General features: G+C 40.0%; 1 protein-coding gene across 2 annotated transcripts in view; it reads right to left on the bottom strand.

Annotated features, from left to right (window-relative positions):
• Window positions 1-1800: 1800 nt before the first annotated feature.
• slc18a2 (solute carrier family 18 member 2) overlaps window positions 1801-22022 on the bottom strand; it is a 34296-nt gene continuing 14074 nt past the window's right edge. For both annotated transcript variants that reach the window (XM_034682597.1, XM_034682598.1), the window contains 11 exons: window positions 18016-18108; window positions 17096-17185; window positions 16925-16968; window positions 14737-14797; window positions 11944-12039; window positions 9093-9171; window positions 6556-6607; window positions 5359-5422; window positions 5156-5275; window positions 4052-4185; window positions 1801-3224 (listed from right to left, as the gene is read on the bottom strand). In XM_034682597.1, the coding sequence (XP_034538488.1) occupies window positions 3117-3224; window positions 4052-4185; window positions 5156-5275; window positions 5359-5422; window positions 6556-6607; window positions 9093-9171; window positions 11944-12039; window positions 14737-14797; window positions 16925-16968; window positions 17096-17185; window positions 18016-18108 (941 nt within the window). In that variant the 3' untranslated portion in view covers window positions 1801-3116. The remainder of the gene's footprint in view (window positions 3225-4051; window positions 4186-5155; window positions 5276-5358; window positions 5423-6555; window positions 6608-9092; window positions 9172-11943; window positions 12040-14736; window positions 14798-16924; window positions 16969-17095; window positions 17186-18015; window positions 18109-22022) is intronic.

Genomic DNA, 22022 nt, shown 5'->3' on the forward strand with positions numbered 1-22022 from the left:
CAGCCAACATGTAAACATTAGATCAACGTGCTGGAGAGCCGAGGCACATCCACTTCCTGAGGGGGCGTGGTCAGAGGGAAAACAGAGTGTTCTGATGAGGAATGAAGAAGAGGACTTTTCAGGCATGTCAAAATCTGATTTCAAAGTGTTTTTTTGAGCATAAACTTTAAAGACATGTTTTGGGGACCTCTTAGACCAATATATATATTGATGAAAAAAGCGTGATATATCCCCTTTGAGACTATCTGTCAAATGAAAAACACTCACAAGTTGTTTGTCTTATGTCATCAGCGTCAAAGTCAAGTGTCTCATTATATCCATCCCTCTGGAAAAAAATTTTTTCTGAATGAGTCGGATCAGACCAGCCTGTCCTGAATCAGGCGTTTACATGAAGTACTCATACGAGGACATACTGTATTAGACAATCACAGTGTCGTTCACACAGAGCAGATTTCTACTTCACATGAGTCTGGTCCTGCTGGAGGTTTCTGCCTGTTAAAGGAAGTTTGTCCTTGCCACTGTAACTTGCTAAATGCTGCAAAGTGCTCTGCTCATGGTGGATTAAGATGAGATCAGACTGAGTCCTGTCTGTAAGATGGGACTGGATCTGATCCTGTCTTGATGTTGGGTCTTTGTTAATAAAGGAACATAGAGTACGGTCTAGACCTGCTCTGTTTGGAAAGAGTCTGAGGAGAACATTTGTTGGGATTTGGCGCTGTATAAATAAAGATTGATTGATTGGTCAAATTTGCAGAGAAGTTGCGGTGTTAGCTGAAGCTGCAAGGTGACTAAGTGTGAGGTGACAGTACATAAGGACCATATGGAGTGACACACGAGCTTCCAAACATCAGTTTTCACAGGATTCCCTTTGTTTCTGTCTGTGGGCTCAGAGCGCGCTCAGTCTTCTTTGAACCTTTTTGTTTCACAAAAGATAATTTTCTCTTTAACACAAGGGAATCTTCTGCAGGTTGCCTCAGGTCAGAATAGTTAAATAAATCATTAAACTAAATATTCAAGTTCAAGTTAAATCAGCAGAAGTCAAAGTAAGGTACTGAAAACTCTCAGCGTTGATGTCTGAGCAGAACAACAGAGCAGACAAACCTCATGTAACACACTCGCCTGAGCACTGCAAGCTTTGACGCTGTAATGATACTAGCTTCTGGTTAATGTATTTTTTCTTTTACTTGTGAGTTTTCAGAGCCAACACATCATGAGCAAAGAGGGGGGTTGGAGTTTTTTCAGAAGATAAATCAGGTATTACTTCAGATCTCAGAGCTCAGATAGATGTTAACAGGACTAACCAGGAGGCAGACAGAGTTTCAGGAAGCATGGTGTGCTTCACAGAAACGTGGCTGCATCAGGATATTCAACGTCTCCATTGACGGCTTCCAGACTGTCCGGGCAGACCGGGATAGCACCGAGAGCACTGTGGGCCTCCGACCATTTTATCTGCACCTGTAGGGAGATCTCACGTCATACTGGTAGCTGTTTACATCCCCCTCTCTGCCAACCTGACTACGGCATCCAACGTTCTCAACGCTGCCATAGCCAGACTCCAGACAGACCACCAGAGTGCCCTCTTCTTGATCTCTGGGGACTTCAACCATGTATTTATTTTGTACAGAGCTTATTATTGTATTTGTATAACTTATAAACTTGTATAACTTGTATACTTTATAAAATAAAGTATTTCTGATTCTGTTATTGTCCTCGGCTGCACCTTTGAGCTAAAGCAACATGACATTAGCTGGAGACGGGTGTGTCATCCTGGATCGGGAGGCTCAAAAAACAAAGCCAAGATTCAACAGTTCAAAATAATAATTTATTTAAAAAAGGAGAAAAACAAGACAACAGCAGCTTATGATCACTTTCCCTCTGAACTTTTGTCCTCTATGAATTAAAAACTAAACATGTAGGATCTGTTCTCATCATGGATGTGGTGTTTTTAAGAATACATTCCTTACACTGTGTCCTAACAGCATGTGACGCTGACAGGCGCCAGATTACATCGTTTCCTATTTATCTGACCATGAGTGACGCGACATGATGTGACACGTTGTTTTGACTCTGGTGTCCTGTTTCTATTTTCTCTCCTGTCACTGGCGCAGAGATGGACGAGGGGTGGTTCATTCATGACATTAGGATGAGGAGTTATGTGATACTTCCTCCTTTTACTAAAACCTTAATAAAGGGGCAGCTGGCTGGCTGGAGGAGGGGGCTGAGTGTGTTCAGGGAGGACGTGTTTATTGATTTAGCAGCATGTTAGCTTGTTTTACAAACAGAGATAGAGGTGAGCCAATGATATCCATATCTGCCGTTTATAAAGTGCAAACGCAGGACGATAGAAATACTCTTCTATCTCAGGCACCTCCAGCTGCTCTTCTGAGCACAGACGATAGTAATGTGGTTTGTAGGATGTTACAGAAGTGTGTATTTGACGGATGCAGCATCATTTGCAGCGTGATGCACCGTAATGTCTGACGCTTGCATGCTGTTAGGACACACTGTTATCCTTCTTCAGCCTCTGTCACCTTCTCCTCACTGCTCATCCAGAACAGCTGGGCGGAAAATGATCTGCATGTTAATTTTGCAACTGTATCAATGCCAACAAAGACCATAAACAGGGCCAACAAACCCTCCTGGATTTCAAACAAACAACAGTATATTGATATACCACACAATTATCCAATTAAATACCCACTTTCACACCAAGGTCTGGTAAATATACTCTGGACAGAATCATGGACAGACAGCAGATAAACAAGAGACGTGTAATGGCTAACATATGAGTCTGGACAGGTGAGTGTTTCAAATAAACCAGCAAAGCGTGCTTGTTGCTCAGCACCCTCCTCCTGTCCCAAAGGTACTCTTTGACACTTCTCTCTACTGAATAAGGCGGTCGGCTAAAAATATATCTCTCAAACAATGCACTTGCAACCATAGATCAAGAACAACTTTGGTTTCCCCCAGAACAACCGCTAAGAGGACACTGGACAGTGAAGACTGAACGCGGGACATTCACATGGAGATATCTTGGCTGTTTTTCCCCTCTGTGTTCCTTTTTTGTACAACAAAATATATCCTCTGAAGGGTTACCCTGCATGGCCGGTGTTCTGTTAATCATAATCGTCATACTCTGGGTCCATGTCTTCACCCTGGTAGTACGTCCCCTGTGTGGAGTAGGACCTGGTCTTCATTGAACAGTTGGTGTCCATCAGAATGGCCTGAAAGACAAATGGTGCTGGTGTCAAAAGACCTTCTTTGTTTTGTTCGTTGTGCAGATTTAGGACGGCACATTCAATGAATCTTGCTGAATGATTAAATGCAGACATTTTGGGGCTAATAAAGCCACAATTAAGATCTGAATACTCATCAACTACACAAATACTAGTGATAGACTTAGAGAGACCAATTACTACTTTTCACATGACATCACACACTTTTAGACCCGCCCCCCTGGAGGGCAAGAAAGGCTCCCTACTGCTACGGGCTACGAGGACATTGCCGGACTCTGCTGACAACTACGTGTGTGGAAACTTTTTAAAAGTCCTGACAGTTGCTGTTCATTTATACAATGAAGAAACAAGCCCGGGTTCTGCTTCTTAAGAATCCCATCTGAGAAAAAAAACCCTGAGAGGAGGAGATGTGGATTGATTCTATTAAACAGTCCTCTGTCCCTGCTGAGGGAACAAAACAAGGATCAAAGTCCACGAGTCTTTGAGCTTTGAACATTTCATTAACGTGAAGTTGAAGTAAACACAGAGTATTTTAATTCATGTATCTTTAGTAGATGTAGTTCTCCTGACATGCTCGGTGTGCATGGACCGACTGCAGTAACTCCAGCAGTAACTTGTAACTGCTAGCAAACCAGCTAACGCTAGCTTAGCAATAACATCTGTTTTCACAGCCGGACTCTTTTATCCTGACAGTCTGGTGAGAACATGGTCTGAGGTAATCTGAGGAGAAGCTTCATATTCTATTCTAATTCTAATTTGCATAACCACCCGTTAACTATACATCATCTTATGCTTAAGAGTGCGTTCAAACTTACAACTTTTTCTTCTTGTCCTTGTGGATTCCTGAGGAAGATGCAGAGCGGAGCAAAGAAAATATCCACCACGCCAATTATGGTCATCAGCCAGGGGAAGCCAATATTCTCGGCTACAGATCCTCCGATGGATGGACCTAGAGGAGCAGAGGAAACATCCCATAATGATCACGTTTGGTTTGTTAAAGTGAGGGCAGCACTTTGCACTGAAGCTTAATGCTGGAGATGTTTAAGTTTGGTAAACACAGGGTAAAAACAAGGTAAAAAAAGGCGCATAAGAATCTAAATCTGAACTGAATCAAAGATTAATTTCAGTTATACTCCTCACAGTATCTTCATGAAAGAAGTGTATGCATTCCTTTGTGGACTGCATACAGGGGCACTGACTTACATGCAGGGTTGGCATGAAGTATGTTTCCACACATGATTTGAATAGCATCTATATACTCTTTGATCGTCTTATCATACTTTGACTCAAGCATCACAGTATCATACAGTCGTACATTGAGGAGATTTTAACTTTTAAAAAGCCCCACTGCGGAGTGGAAACATAGTTCTTCTAAGTTTTGTTCTTTGAGAGATAAGGAGAAGATGTCTGTTGAAAGTCAGACTTTGAAAACTAACAAGAAAAAAGTGCTAGACTGAAATGCAAAGAAGCTACCTGATGCAATACAGCCAAGAAAGTACATTTAGCGTAAGCCCCGCCTCTGTCAAGGCAAATAGCCAATCATAGCTTATAAATTTGCAGTGACACCAGGGGTGGACTGTATAAATAATGGACATAGTATCCGTGATGTCAACTATCTGTTTCTGAAGCGCTGTTTTGAAGCCATTCATCAGCGGGAACCATATTGGATATGCTGCAGTCAACCTAACTTCTGTCAAGCTAGTGTGAGGTAAAGAGGCGGGCTTTGAGCCTCCTTGCCAAACGCTACAGTGTTCCAACATGTCAGTCAAGTCAGCTTTGCCTCTTGTAATGGAAAACTCGTAATCTTTAGTTATGAAGAGGTTGTAAGCTAAGCTTCTCATTCTGAAAAGGGCAAACTGAAACAGACCTCATGTGTTTTGGGTTAATAAACTGTGGTACTCTGTCGGGTTCCTGCTTACCTAAAGCAAATCCCATGCAGAAAGCCACGTCAGCGATGGCATAGACACTTCCATAAACAGAGACATGCCGCAGGTCTACTAGATAACCCATTATAGGCATCATAGACGAGTCCACCATGCCTGCAATAAACCACAAACAATACAGATATCACTTTTCCAGAAATGACATGTTTTCAGCACAGTGTTGATTTTGGTTGACTTACCTATGGCGAAACCAACCCCGAAGTTTGGAATTATCAGACCGTAGATGTCTTTGGCAAATGGGACCTATAACAGACGGACAAATATCTGAAAGTGTTTATTATGTCTTTGTTTATTCATAAACTGAGCATATAGTGTTAGTTCAGGCTCAGCCCACGTACATCAGCTGTTCCTTCAAGCCACCCCATATCAGCTGTCAGCTAAGCCGATTACCTCCAATTGGAAAAGGTCAAAATGCGTGTCCTATTCAAACCTTTAGCCTGCCTACACTTCCTGCTGATATGAGGCAGAGAAGCTGAGCAGAAGCTAGGCTACCAACCGCTGCAGACCCCATAATTCAGCTCATTTTCAGAGACTCTGACCCAAAACTGATGTCAGTGTAAGCGTATGCCCCTTTTACAAATTATTAGCGCTACACTGTTCTGTTAAAAAACACTTCTGATTTAACTTCTAAAAAGTGAAGAAAGCGGGTCAAACAGCAGCGTTCAGTGAGGCTGCAGGAACTCTGGATAGTGAGTGATGCAGAGTGCAGCCGTATGCGAGCCGCTGGTATCCTCTGATTCAGAAAGGTCCTGAAGTCCTGTTGTTACCAGGTCCTGACATCAGGAGCTCTCTGGGTTCATGGACTCACAGTTCACACACCTGCTCCACCAGGTAACTCTGGATCTCTGCTGCTCTCCAGTAAACAGCTTGTCATCGTCTCCGTCAGAATCACTCATTTTTAGTCTGGTTGTATTTTTGTCTCTATTGAAGCCTGCAGACCTGAACAGCTGATCAGTGCGTTCGAATGCAGTGCTACCACTGTGACAGCAAAGTTAAGATCTGATGACTTTCTAAGTAGAGCATACACCTACACTGATTAATGTTTGTTTGGTTGGACTTTCTCAAAATTAGCTTCCTCCTCCTCTCTCCCTCCCTCCCTCCCTCCCTCCCTCTCCAATGGTGGACAGCCTAACATCTGTGCAAGTTCTCCACCTGGTTTTTCAATGAAGGGGCGGAACTGATCTCTGATGGATCTCCTGTGGGTAATCTGCTTTTGACAAGTAGATTACCCACAGGACATCCATCAGAGATCTATAATGTACTTTTGACAAGTAACTCTAAAAAAAGTAAAAATAACGATCCCTTTAAACTTGTCAATGCCATGGGTCCTGACTAAATATATCAACAAGTAGCAGCAGCATCTTGTTCATACTTACACATATTACACTGATGCCAACCACTGCCATCCCAATGAGAGCACAGAGCCATCTGTGAAGGACAGAAGATCTGTTATAAAACGCTTTAACTCCAATAATCCTGACTCAAACACACAACTTTTCTGGATGCATATATTTATGTACGTTATCTAATCATTATATCATACCTCGTTTTTTTCTTCCGCTGTAATAAATTCTGACTATATACAATCACGCCTCTTTAAACTTTGTGCACTTAAGGCTGCATTCCTGGCATTCCCAAACTAAGTCATCATAATGAGGGTAAAACTGTATTTCTTCTTTCATCACTAGACCTTGATAAGTTACACCTTTTCTCAACTGTAGCTGATAATGTGGGAAGAGGCAATATTTGGATTGAGAGAGAAGGAAATATGGGAGCACTGATAAGACTCTCAGCAATAATAAAACAGGAAATCACTCCATGGTTCTCCAGGAAGCTGGCATTTCTCTGTTAAAGGACGATGTGTGAAAAGAGAGACAACACCTTAAAAGGTCAAACCTCTGTGTTTTTCTCAGGAAAGTGTAAGAATGATTTCAGGAAAGGACTGAAATATGAGCGTTTACACTAGCAGCGCCAGAAAGTGTTTCATCATTCACCACTTAGACTGAAGGACGAGTGGAGACGAGTGAAATTGAGCAATTCATTATTAATTAATAATAATGAGACCCTTTAATGGTCCTAATAAAAGAAAGGGTTGTTTATTCTGTTTCACACACTCCATCTGTTCAATGTTGTACATTCATTTAAGAGGAATTCAATTTCTTAATCAATTAAGAGGAGGAAAGTTTTTCGAAATATGACGTATGTCGTACTTCTAAGTTAAAACTATTTAACAGACATGAGCCTCCAGCACTTAAATCATATTCCTAAACAATGCACAACTTAGATAATATGTAAGTCAATACACCAAAACATTTCAAATTAAATTAAATTAAATGTTTCAAAGGTTTGTGGAGATGCTGATTTCCTTTTCCAGCAGGACTCAGCACCTGCCAACAGCGCCAAAACTACCTCTGCATGGTTACCTGAGGGTGATATCACTGTGCATGATTGGTCAGCCATCTGACCTGAACTTCAGAGACTTTGGGAGCTATGTGTCAAAAGGGAGATTAGAAACACCCCACCCAAAAATACAGACCAGCTGAAAGCTGCTATCATAGCAACCTGAGCTATAGGCTGATGACCTCCATGCTACGTCACACTGATGCAGTAATTTGTTGTCACGTTTAGGCAAACAAAGGTGCAAGACCCAAAATGCAGACAAAAGAGTCCAAAACACAAATTCACGAAACCACAGGGGAAGCTACAAGGAACAACTCGGGGACAGTTTGACACACGAAAAGGAGGGAAAACACAGGAAATAAAACTAAAACAGACACACAGGTAGCAATAACTACAAAATAAAACAGGAAACACAATCGGATCACTAAGACACACAACACAAGACAAGGATCACTTAACATATAACCATTACAGAATACACACAGGGATGAAACAAAGTAAATCTAACATGAGGAGACAGGAAATCAAACACTATGGTAATCAAAACAAACAAAAAAGGAACATATGACATTTTTGGCAAAAGAGCCCAAATCACTGGGATCCCCCCATCCCTGAGCTCCCTTGTCTCGTAGGTTCCTCTGGATCTCTGCTGCTGTGGACGTGTCAGACTCCAGCTGCTACAACTACTACTATCCGTCTCACCACTATCATCTCTCTCTCTCTTCATCTCCCTCTATCCCTCCCTCCGACACGGTAGGTCTCAGCAGATGTGTGTCTAACATGAGTCTGGTCCTGCTGGAGGTTTCTGCCTGTTAAAGGAAGTTTGTCCTTGCCACTGTAACTTGCTAAATGCTGCAAAGTGCTCTGCTCATGGTGGATTAAGATGAGATCAGACTGAGTCCTGTCTGTAAGATGGGACTGGATCTGATCCTGTCTTGATGTTGGGTCTTTGTTAATAATAGAACATAGAGTACGGTCTAGACCTGCTCTGAGGAGAACATTTGTTGGAATTTGGCGCTTTATTAATAAAGATTGATTTAGAGTATAAATGAAAGTATTTTTGAAAGTTAGGCATCACTGTATTTGAAATCCTTCTTTTGATTAATCTTAGGAAACATTCAAATAATTAGATTTTCATCCGTTCCTTATATCGTAACATGTTGTGAATAAACAGGCAGCATAAGCACAAGAACCACAAGCAGCCTTAAAACATTAGAAGCTGTTGCAGAAAGATGGTTAAATTAAAGTTGTAAAACATGGAAACCTTGGGTCGTATGATGGTACTGAAAACTGTTTAAAGCAGAGGCAATAGGAAAATAAATTCTGAATGGACACACCCTGGAGGAGACAGGCACACACAGACATTACAGACGCCCTGTATCATCAAGGCTTCAATAAAGCCAGCCTCTCTACCCCTAAAAACACTGAAAACTCATTTAGAGGAGCGGAAACAGATATCACATCCACAGAGGGAGAGAGACAGAGAGCAGATAAGGATGATTTCCCCCCCTACCTCCCCATCTTGTGCGCCAGCGTGCCAAAGATGTTGGTTCCAATAAGGTAGGAGATGGACGCTGGTAAGAAAGCGACGCCTGGACCAGAGACAGACACACACATAGAGAGAGGGAGACAGAGAGAGAGAGAGGGGGGTGAGGGACTGAAGGTGTGGGCAGATAAGCAGATCTCTATCAGCGCCTCATCTCTGAGCTGCTGTATATCTTCCATTGTCTCTAATGAAGACTTGTGCCTTCCACCTGCCAGCGTGTGACACCCTAATATCCTGTTCCCCGCACACCCATCTTTTTTTTTTATCTGACCCAGACTTCATATACAAGATACTGGAGAAACTAATATCACCTAATGCTGAAAGATGCCTCTGTGGAGAAAACATCCAGCAGGATGGAGGAGTGACACGCTCGCTCCATGCAGCTGTACAAAACACCAGATGTATCTGTGTAACGCTAACGAGACATGAGAGCAATAACCAACAAAGAGCTTCATCATTAACCGGGCTGATGGCTGAGGGACACTGATGGTTTGAAACAATTACTTCCAAAAGGGTGATTTGATTCTTTCAAGGGGCAGGGTCCACACTGGTAAGCACACAACAAGCTGGGGAGGGCTGTTGAATGGAAATACCAGGATTCAATGATTCAGGGCAGTTCTAAACATTTTACCTATATATAAATATATAGGTTTTTAACTAGAAATAATTTCCCACATCACCCATATTTTAGCATCCCTACATTGGTTCCCTGTTGTTTTTAGGATTGATTTTAAGATACTCAAATTTAAAGCACAACATGGACCCGCCCCTCTATATACATTTCTGAGCATTTATCCCACATAAACCAGGATGCAGTCTGAGACCCTCTGGCAGTGCTCTGCTTGCTGTTCCACGGTCTAGACTAGAAACTAAAGGGGACAGGGTCTTTGCTGTCATAGCCCGCTGACTCTCAGACAATCAGACTTGCAGAATCAGTCCCTCACTTTATTTTACTACTGAAGACCTTCATAGTAAAGCTTTTATTTTATGAATTTATTGCAATTTTTGACATTTTACCTCTCTGCTTTTACTGTCAGTTTGCTTTCATTGCTTCTCTGCTTTTATTGTGTTTTTATTGTTTTTGTTAAGCACTTTGTTACTTGTATTGAAAAGTGCCATACAAATAAATATTATTATTATTATTATTATCATTATTATTATTATTATTATTATTGTTATTATTATTATTATTATAAAAAAAGGAAGTATCTCTTAAAAAATGGGAAGACATTACAAAATTCATATGTGAGCATATGCCCCAAGATGCTCATCCTTATCTGTCTACATCCTTTAATACTCAATTGGCTGACAATTCATAATTTTCCTGTGACATCACACACTTATCGACCCGCCCCCCAGGAGGGCAATTAAGGCTTCCTACTACTACGGGGAAATGAGCGGACTCTGCTGCCAACTACATGTTTAAAAACATTTTAAAATGCCTGACAAGGAGTCAAGCCCGGGTTCTGCTTCTTTAGAATCCCATCTGAGAAATGAAAACCCTGAGAGGAGGAGATGTGGATTCATTCTATTAGACTCTCTGCTGTCCCTGCTGAGGGAACAAAACAAGGATCAAAGTCCACACGTATTTGAGCTTTGAACATTTCATTAACAGAAGGTTGAAGTAAACACAGAGTATTTAATTCATGTATGTTTAGTCCATGTGGTTCTGACATGGTTAATGTGCGTGGACCGATGTTAACAACTCCAGCAGTAACTTGTTGACACCGCTAGCAAACCAGCTAACGCTAGTTTAGTAATAACAACGCTGTTTTCACAGGCGGACTCTTTTATCCTGACAGTCTGGTGATAAAGTGTTCTGAAGTAAGCTGAGGAGAAGGTTCATATTTAGTGTTGAGGCTTATAGTGATTGGTTTACACGTCTGCATGATATCAGTCACCTTTGCTCTGATGAGGAGGAGTTTCTCACCCTACACCTCAAACTGCAGCGTTACTGATCCAAACACATTTATCTGTCTGTACTTTTATAGGCTTTCATCCTGGAGGCGGTGTAAAGGAAATGATTCTTGTTTAGATAAATGTAAACATCACCAACATGAAGTTCCAGTGAGGACTCGTCTGATGATATAAATATGCCTTACTCTGAAGAGATGGACGATTAAAAGCTACAGCTCCTGCAGAGCTTTCAACGGAAGCCGTCATTTTACTCTTTATGACCTCCAGGATTCACACTGCTCATGTGACTGAAAACTATGACTTGCAAAGGTGCTGCTAAAGTCTAAATTATATCATATATAATTCAATTCAGAAAAGATTCTAATCCAAAATAAATGAAACATCAGGAACATGCTGAAAACGATTTAGTAGTTTAAAAGCTGTAAGAAAAAAAATGAGGTGAACAAGTGCATCATTTCTGTCTCTGGTGAAAGTGGATCATGCTTTATTTAGAAAAGGTTTATGATAGCTTTGCTAAAGTAACAGCAGAGCAGCCATGGAGAGCTCATAATTCTTCCACATCCCACTCAGCCATGATTCTCGCTGCACTAAAACGCCTGAGATAATGAGGATGGGTGACAGAGGCATGAGTGTGGGTTAGGTGTGGGATACCTGAGCCAGCTGACCAACCCTCACAGATGTTAGTTAATATTAAGTCATTGAACTTGATGTTTTTAACTGAGCGTGTGTAAGAAAAAAGAAACAACATTAAGTCACATTCACATACAAATTACTTTCCCATGAAATACCTCTTCAGTTTTATGAATATAGAAAAAATCTACATAACTCTGAGTATTCAACTCAATGTATTCTTAAAACTATGAGACAATAGTAAAACACAAACATGAAGCTTTGTTATTACCTAGCTGCCATTTCCTGGCACACATGGTCTCCATCATCCAGATGGGCAGTGTCGGCTCCATCATGGCGATGGCCATATTTCCAAAACAAATGGCACCTGTGGCAGAAGATTGAGGACAGGTGGAAGCAGTGTGAGCTCAGGATTTGTTCAGTGTGTTACCAAATAAGCGCACAAAAACACATACAAACATGGTCTGATCGTACTGTCACTGTGTTATGAGTTATTGACGTGGTAAAGGCGTATTGACACAGAAATGGTGTTTCTACATTCAACCCCTTTGAGCCATGTTTGGATCCATCAGGGGCCGTTCAACAACTCACATGAGCTTAACACGGTGGTGCATCTGAGCAGGAAATGTATGTGCCCCATTTGTGGGCCAACCCAATCAGGCCCCCCGAGTGCTTTGGATGGTAATGCATGGGACAAGTACATATGGATGACTCTCAGCTTGGCACCAGGCAGCATTCTTAAACACACCTTGTCTCTTTACTTCTTAACAATCAATGACTGGTGGCCTGTTTTTGTATGTCTCTTGTCTGTCCCTGCAGAGAACAGCCATCTTGTCACAGCATCAGAGTTTCATTGTAAACCTGGGAGCTAGCTGTATCATAAACTGGTTCAAAGTGAAGGGTTTCAAACCCTTAAAATGAACAGAACACCTCCCCCAGACCAAGAAAAACAACATCTCCCTCTGAGGCTAGACAATCAAAGAGCATTACGCCATTAAAGAGCTAAAGGATTTGGTGTGTCGACACTTGTCTAGTTGGAGTAAAAAAAAAGAACACACAATGTCTTGATCCCCTTTTTGCCTTCTAGGTTTATATTATTGATCCATCAAGCCATGGTTAGCAAGCCAGGTCACCACAGACTTAGCTCCTCCTGCCTGAAACAGTGAAGCCTATGAAGGAAACTCAAAACCAAGAGTAGTTTATTCTTTTTTTGTAAATCATTTTATGCACAATACTTAGTCAAAACCAAACAACTCACACGCTGATGTTTGCTTTCTTGTGACAGTCAAGCCTGAGAGTCTTTGACATCGATGTGCTCATACAAGCCTCCAGATCAACAAGGATGTCTACAGTATTTTTCACAAACCAGGACCCAGGTAGTGCATTAGTGGCAGGAATGGCCTGTCTGCTGTCTACCTAGTCATAACCTGATTTCTCTTTCTTTGGTAGTCATCACATGGAAGCTCCTACAAACACCTTTATTACAGGGTGTCCCTGAATGTCCCATTATTGCCTGTGGACACCAGCGATAAAGGAAGCTTTTACAGCTTCACTGGAGACTTGAAAACAGCAGGTGTCAGGAGGCATGGAGGTCTGCAGCCACTGTTGTTGCACAATAGGGCAGGGAGGCCACTGAGGATGACTTAATGTTGACTTCAAAGATGTCTGACAAACCATCAGAAGAGTAAGGCAGACTCAGCTTAAGACAGAGGACTTCGAACAGGAAGAAGAACCTCTGGCCTCAAAGTGCACTGATTGTCACGGAGAGGATCTAATATCTATGCACACTGGGACGGTTTGCAGCTGTTTGAAATCACTGTGCCAAAATCACACTTCCTGGACTCAGGCCATAGAACTGTACTTCAGGTGCACTCCATAGCTATGAGCTTATAGTTGGCAGTTGAAAGAGAAGTGCTTATTAAAACATTGATTTGTAAACCTGGAGGTTGTTCAGATATCAGACGAAGACGACACCTTGTTGCTTAAATGTTGAGATTTTTGACAAGTAACATCAAGACTGCAAGGATTACACAGAAAAACCAGACCCTCAGTCAGTCCCTCTCTAAAAACAAACCATGCAGACGTTTCTCCAAAGTGCATTGACACTGGCTCTGTTCATATAATCTGTTATCTATGGGTCACTGTTTGAAGCTTACATTTTGGTACTTCTGTTGGGCAGCAGTGTGAATTTGAATATTAGCTAAATATTTAGGATTGCAGAGCAACATTTAGATTTGTTTAGACTTTATTTGTGTTTTTCTTAGAGTTACATTTTATAGGGAGCCAGGCCCAGCCCTCAGGATGTTTTTTGCTATCACTAGTATTTCCAGTTAGCCTATAACTTGGGCCATCTCAAGATGACAATGAGCACTCTGAACTCGGGGCCGTTTGGTCGTGAGGGGCCACAAAAAACCCTTTTTTGAAAAATGCTCCTGGCATGATAATGTAAATCTACAAAATAAGGTGTTAAAATTGCATTCTTTGATATCCAAGTATGACATTTGGTATAGAGTATCCTGACACATAGGGGGGGAAGTGGCAAAATAAGATTCTGGTGCTTGCTGATTTTAGATTTCAAAATATCATCCACAAAATACACAACAGACTATAAAAGTAACATCTGTTTGATGAAATCTCATACGAAATGGTCACTTTTGAGCATTATATGGTCAAAGTCAATGCCTCATTTGTATTAAAAAAACTGCCCAACTTTGTAAGCTTAAATTTGAGCTCTATATCTCTGTATCTTAAATGTTACACTTCCTGTGGCCATAAATACTTCACCATACCCCAAGTCAGAGAGAACAGAATTTTCAGTTTCCAGCAGTCCAGATGGAGGTAAGCCTGTTACCTGAATCTAACACTGCCTTCATATATTCTGCTTCTGCTGCTATCTGAGGTGGAGAACATAACAAGTGATTGCTACAGTAGGACTACAAATGCTTTAAACTTGATTAAGATAAAAAATAAAAATTAGATATACTCAATTGAGTGATTGTGGCATAATTGAACCACGCCCGCAAACAGCGCCCCATTGTAATCATGTTTGTTTTTATTTTCTTACCTGCTGCGATCAGAATGTATGGATCCTTCATCAGGGTCAGCAGTGGGGTTCCCTTCTGAGTCTGTGAAGGATGAAGACAGAACTTTAACAAATGCAGTCAAATAAGATCTCAACCAACAACCCCACTTTGAAAAGACAAACACATCAAGGTTTCATTCAAACGTTAGTGTTTGAGTAAGTCATTATAACTGCTTGTTTTTTAGTCTTATCCATTATTGAAGGATTATTTTAAAGTTAGATCCATTTTTTTTCTGCAGGTCCGATCCAGATCAAAGTTGTATGTCTCATGAGTTGAATCTGCTCTGGAGTTTGATGGGTTTCTCTTAGCTTAAGCTTTTGTTCCATAAGGTCGTTCCAAAGTCGAGGCTCAAATCTAAACGAGGATCGAGCTTTCTCCATCAGAGCCCCTCGACTTTGGAACGACCTCCCTGAAGAGATAAGGCTCGCAGAGTCAGTGACGTCTTTTAAATCTCTTCTGAAGACTCACTTTAACAGAGTTGCTTTTATGTGACTTCAACTTTTAACTGCTTTTTTATTTACTGATTTTTATTTAACTAATTCATTTTATTATTTTAATGTTCTTAATCTATCCTTTTCTATTTTCTCTGATGTGATGTCTTCTTCTTAATTTTTTAAAAATTTCCTCTAATGCTTTTATTTATTTATTTATTTATTTATTTATTTATTTATCTATGTATATTTGTATTTTTGTATCCAACTAATTCATTATTTTTATTTGACTATTAATTGTTTTATCATTTATGTTTTCATGTATTATTTTAATGTTTTTAATCTATCTTTTCATTTTCTCTGATGTGTCGTCTTCTTCTTAAAACCTTATTCTTGTCATTTAACGCCTTTATACATTATTATTATTATTATTATTATTATTATTATTATTATTTTTATAAATTGTATTTATTTATTTTTCAAAACTCTATAACAATGATTTATTGCTCTACAGTTTCATCACTTTATTCTGTTTAATTTATTCATTTTAATCTTTTGCATTGTATTTAGTTTTTTGCATTGTTGTTTCTACCCTCCTCTCTGTGTTAAAGGTTCATTCTGTCATCCTCTTGAATCCTGCCATGCTTTGTTTGTCAAAGCACTTTGTACACATTTGTTTTCAAAGGTGCTGTATAAATAAAGTTATAATTGTTATTATTACTTACAAGGGTCTTGAATGAATGGAGTCTATGGTGAACAAACTGTCAGTGTGTAGTGTAAATAACTGTTCTCTAATTCTAAACAGACTGTACTTACAGTATATAGCGGCCTCTCTCGTCTTCTGACCACTCAAGCACTTTACATTACACACTCATCCACTCTCACCACATTCACACACTGAGAGCAGAGGCTGCTAAAGTGTCCATCAGTGTTAAATAATCTCATTCACATGCATTCACAGCAAAAAGAGCAGTTCAGGGGTCAGTGTCTTGCCCAAGGACACATCATCATGTGGGAGCTGGGTTCAAACAGGAAACTAAAACTGATGACAAAAAAGTTTTAAAAAATCACAGGTGATGTTACGAGGGGTTTGTTCAAGCTTCCCTCAGGAGTTTTAACAGAGTCACTTTATTTTACTGCATTTTAATTGTGACCCGAGGAACGAATAAAAGGAGGTAGGGATCCTCGTCCACTTTTACCAAAGCCTCCTCTCTTTGGTGTTATGTTTCTACTTTTTAATACATTTCAGTCACTTCTGTTCACACAGCCTCCTGATCAGCTTTTACCTTCACTGTCTGAAACCATCAAGTACACAGAGACAAACGCTCAGCTGCCTCATAAAGGGTTATTGAGTTAATTACAATCTCAGGTTTGTGTGCTCATACATTAATCAAGGGATCTGATCATGTGTGTGGGTGTGTGGGTGTGTGTGTGTGTGTGTGTGTGTGTGTGTGTGTGTGTGTGTGTGTAACTGGGAGAGAAGGAGACAGAGGATCTGCTTCCCCCCAACTTCTCTGAAGTACGTCTATAAACAACAAGCATCATGTGTTGTTAAAGAAAATGAATGCTAACCTGAAGGTTGTATTTTGAATCCCACATCATAAACTCTCTTTATATACGACTCAGTTTGTTTGTTAAAGCCATAAAGCTCTGTGTTAAACACTCTGCAGCTGTAAAGGTCGTCTTAATGAAGGGAGATAATCTACAGGAAATGAATCATAAAGGAAAATAAACTCACCTCTGGTTCCACCTTGGTGGGCTGAAGAACAAAGAGCTGCAGAGCTGCAAACACAGAGGATTCACTTAATGTTAGCCCATGATATTATAAATCATAAATCATAAATCATTGTCTTAATGATGAAACTATGATTAAATGTTTGTTTTGAGAGTAGGAAACATGTTACTGTACCTCCATCAAACAACGCCAGGAAAGCCAGGATAAGGAAAGGAGCCGTCTTCCCTACAAACTCATACATCACACTGCCGAACGGAGGTCCCACTGTGGACCAGACAAAACAACTCTCTGTGTCAGATTAGCTTTAAAAATTGTACCTTTGTCAAATGTTCTAAAAGCACAATTTTTTCAATAACAAGACGAGGAAGGAACAGATTATATGGCACCAGAATAGCCTGTGATGCTTGATTCTGATTGGTCAAACCTACTTGATGATGGTTATTAACTTTCACTAACATGAGCAACACCAAACACAAACTGATCACACCTCATGTCAAATCAATCCACAGAAAAGAGTTCAGACACATTTAGCTTCTGCTTGTTGACACCACAGACCGTAAGGTGAGGTAAAACCGTTAGCTTCCGTTAGCATCAAAACAATGTGGCTAAAACGTTAGCTTCAGTTAGCATGCTAAATCAGCAGGCTACGGACATTTACATCTTGGATCCTGTCCATCAATATGATGAAGGAGTGGAGCAGGTGAGAGAAACTTTAGGTTAGTGATCTCTACAATGAAAGTTAAATCATGAGCGGTGGTGATGATAGCAGCAGGGTTCAAAGTTGTGACATTAGTTTCTTTTTAAAGGTGTGTGAACCACAGAGCTCAGAGAAGAAGGAGAGCTGAATGAGGACAGTTTCATGTTCAATCCACCACAACAGGCAGAGAAGAATCCATCACCATGGAACGATCACTGACGAGGAATCACTGGGACTATTTTTAAAAACTTTAAACATAAACCATTTAAATCGATGAAATAATCTTTAATCAATGTTTTTAACAACGTGTTTGTGTCTTAAGTTAGTAGCCGGGTAACAACTGCTGAACATACATGATCACTTACATAATAGCTGAACAATGACTTTGTATACAAACCTAACACTCCCAATGCCAGACCTCCCAGTGCGACCCCTATGGCGTGACCTCTCTCCTCGTCGTCTGTGTACACACTCGCCAGCATACCCATCCCTGAAAATACAAAGATTTATGAATCAAACGACAACACTGACACAAGCAGACATTTAGTGAGGCAGACTGATATATGGCTACAACATTTTTAAAGTTATGTATGGGGCATTTTTGCCTTTATTGGACAGGGCAGCTGAAGAGAGACAGGGAATATGGGGAGCAGAGAGAGGGGGAAGACATGCAGCAAATGGAGGTGGTCGGAGGCAGCAACTACTGGCACGAGGATGAGGACTATGACCTCTGTTCATGGGCGTACGCTGAAATCACTAGACCAACAGGGCCCCAGGCTATAAGACCGATATGTCACATGTATACAGGGTGAGTATCTCTCCTTTGCAAGAAGTTGACAGCTACGATCTTATAGAGAGAATTCTTTAAAATGCAGAACAATTTCCCTTGATGCAAATTTATAAAAGAATCTCAAATATGGTCATAAAAAACATGTCTTTAGTTTATTACTTTCCCAAAAGACAAAAAAGTAAACCTTCTGTACGAACAAATTGACTGTAGTTTTTATCACACACCTGCTCAGGTTCCTCACTATGACAGACAGTTTAGTGGACAGAAATCTGAGCTCCTCTGTTCATCTACCTTCATGAGGTCTGCAAAGCTCTGCTCGCTTTTCAAACTGTGTGTTTATTTCCCAAAGGGCCAAAAATGAAAGTGAGTGAAACCGAATAGAGCTGAGAGTGTCACGTTAGACAGAAGAGCAAAGTTATTGTGTTAAACTACAATAAGGAAAACATTGAAGACATCCTTTCTCTCTCTGCTCATTACGTCTCTGTGGTTGTCAGATGTGAGCTACAATCAGGTCATTGTTGTTTTTACTGCTTGCTCTTGGTTTTATTTGAATCTTGTTTCATGGAAGCAGACATGTGCCAAAATTAAAATGCAAAAGCAAATTTTAAAATCAAATTGCATTAACAGAAATGCTTATTAATTTTTCCAAATATGGGTGCATTATGTGACTCATAACTAAAATTAATATTCAATAATCCTATATGCATGTTATTTTTAATCTTCAACAATGCTAATTATTTCACACAATTAAAATGAAAAAGAAAATGACATTTGCATTTCAATTTTCAAATAATGCCCCACTAAATTTTTGTCACAATTCAAATTAAAAAGAAAATTCGATAACTAAAATGTATTCACATAAATGCTTTTTAATTTTCAGAATGAATACCCATTTTTTTACTCAAAAATTTAATGAAAAAGCATTCCTCCCTTTTTCAGTTTAACTTTCATGTTCAAGCATACACATTCTGTAACACAATTGAAATGAAAACGGAAAGGACATTGCTTTTTCATTTTCAAATCTGCCCCGCTGAATCTGTCACTATATTCAAACCAACTCAAAAATGAAGGGAAGTCTGACGTCACGTTTCTGTGCCCTGCACATTGCGATTTCATTTTCGAGTTGGTTTGAATATTGTGACAGATTTAGCAGATTTGAAAACGAGAAAGCAAGGTGCTTTCCGTTTTCATTTCAATTGTGTTACAACATGTTCAAGCTAGAACACAAAATTAAAAATTAAAAGGCAAGGATTGCCTTTTCATTTTATTTTTGAGTAAAAAATGCGCATTTATTCTGAAAATTATAAAGCATTTCTGTGAATGCATTTTAGTTTTTGAATTTTCTTTTTAATTTGAATTATGATCAGGGGCATTTTTTGAAAATCAAAAATCATATGTCATTTTCATTTTCATTTTAATTATGTGAAATAATTAGCATTGTGAAGATTCAAATTAAAATTCAAATAGGATTATTGAATATAAATTTTTGTTATGAGTCACATACTACACCCATATATGGAAAATGAATAAGCATTTCTGTTAATGCAATTTCATTTTTATAATGTGCTTTTTAATTTTAATTTTGGTACATATTTGCTTCCATATTGTTTGACTTCATTCTTAATTTTAGAAACACTTCTGTCACTCTCAGTGTAATGCTGTCTGTATGGGTAACTTGTGAATCCACCAGGTTGTGAGCACAGGTTTCATCATGAAATACTTCAGGTGAAGTTGGTCAATGTATCTAAAATCGCCTTTTCAAAATCAGTACCAATGGGCAGACTTTTACAATTTTCCTGACTCCTACCTCAGTAAAGGGTGAAAAAAGGGTATTTGAGTCTCATAAGATTAAATGAATGAAGACTACTCATATTATAAAATAAATATATTAAACAGCATGAGAAACAAACATGTTTACTGTGTGAAAAATAACTGCTCCATTCATTATGACCCCATCAGGGAGCTTCCTTTGTCTGCAGCGCGACTCTGGATGATTTATTTAGAAACCAGAGAGCTGCTGCAGTTTGTCCCACTTTGTCGAACAAAAGCTCCAATTTACCAAAATGATTCCTTATCGTATTGTTTATTTCCCTGCTTTTATACCAACCACCTGGCTGTGTTTAATACTTGATTCTGATTGGTCAAAACCCCACAACAATGGTAATTAATCCTCACCAAAAGCAATGCCAGGGACACCCTGATCACAAACATCTTTTCAAATCAATCTGCGTAAAGGAGTCCGGCGTGTTTCACCTCCGCCTGTTGACACTTAGTTTCTGTTCGAATTTTAAACCAGGAGCCTAAACAACATGGAGGTTACAGTATATTGGGTCCTGTCCTGTCCAAACCCGGCGAGAGCATCTCTAAGTTTCTGATGCCTTAGCTTTGTATCTGGGTCCGGCTCACCCTGTCTGGTCTGCATAACCACCTGCTCACTCACATTATCCCTCACATATAAACAGAATATTTTATGAATGGATCAACATTCAGATCTCAGGTGTCAACATAATGCAATGGATGGTGTCTGACTAATTGAATACAATCTCTGGCAAAAATCATGAAAGAAAAAATAAGCAAATACAAGTTCAATATCACTTTTACAAAATGATAACAATGCCTTGTATCAGCTGTTCTGTCTTCATCCTCACTATAACTCAAAAAAACTGCATAATAAAAAGTTAGGAATAAATATATGTATTTTGGGCTCCATCTCCCTCTATCCCTCTCTCCAACACGGTCTCAGCAGATGTGTGTCTAACATGAGTCTGGTCCTGCTGGAGGTTTCTGCCTGTTAAAGGAAGTTTTGTCCTTGCCACTGTAACTTGCTAAATACTACAAAGTGCTCTGCTCATGGTGGATTAAGATGAGATCAGACTGAGTCCTGTCTGTAAGATGGGACTGGATCTTATCCTGTCTTGATGTTGGGTCTTTTTTAATAATAGAACATAGAGTACGGTCTAGACCTGCTCTGTTTGGAAAGAGTCTGAGGAGAACATTTGTTGGGATTTGGCGCTATATAAATAAAGGTGTGTGGGATCCTAGCTCACCCTCTTCCCCCCAACCCCCTCATCACTTACTTCAACTCTGCCTGTCCCATTATAGTTACTAACCATAGACCTTTCTGGAGTCCCTGAGCTCCATTGTCTCGTAGATTCCTCTGAGCTGCCGTAGACGTCCTCCTGCTGTGGACGATCTGGACTCCAGCTGATACGGACGTGCTGGACTCCAGCGGCAACAGCTTCTACGACTCGTCTCATCACTATCACTTCTCTCTCTTACTCCCCTCTATCTGTCTTTCCAGACCCAACTCAGTCGAGGCATGATGGCTGTCTAACATGAGTCTGGTCCTGCTGGAGGTTTCTGCCTGTTTTAGGAAGTTTTTCCTCACCACTGTAACTAGCTAAATACTGCGATGTGCAATGCTCATGATGGGTTAAGGTGGGGTCAGACTGAGTCTTATCCTGTCTTGAAGTTGGGTCTCTGTTCACAATTTGACAGTGTGGTCTAGACCTCCTATGTTTGTAAAAGCGTCTTGAGATAACGTTTGTTGTGATTTGGCGCTATACAAATAAAGATTGATTGATTGATTGATTGAGTGTGTGGTAATTTAAATG

The sequence above is a fragment of the Notolabrus celidotus genome, chromosome 4 (genome assembly GCF_009762535.1).
Source record: "Notolabrus celidotus isolate fNotCel1 chromosome 4, fNotCel1.pri, whole genome shotgun sequence".
Classification (NCBI taxonomy): Eukaryota; Metazoa; Chordata; class Actinopteri; order Labriformes; family Labridae; genus Notolabrus; species Notolabrus celidotus.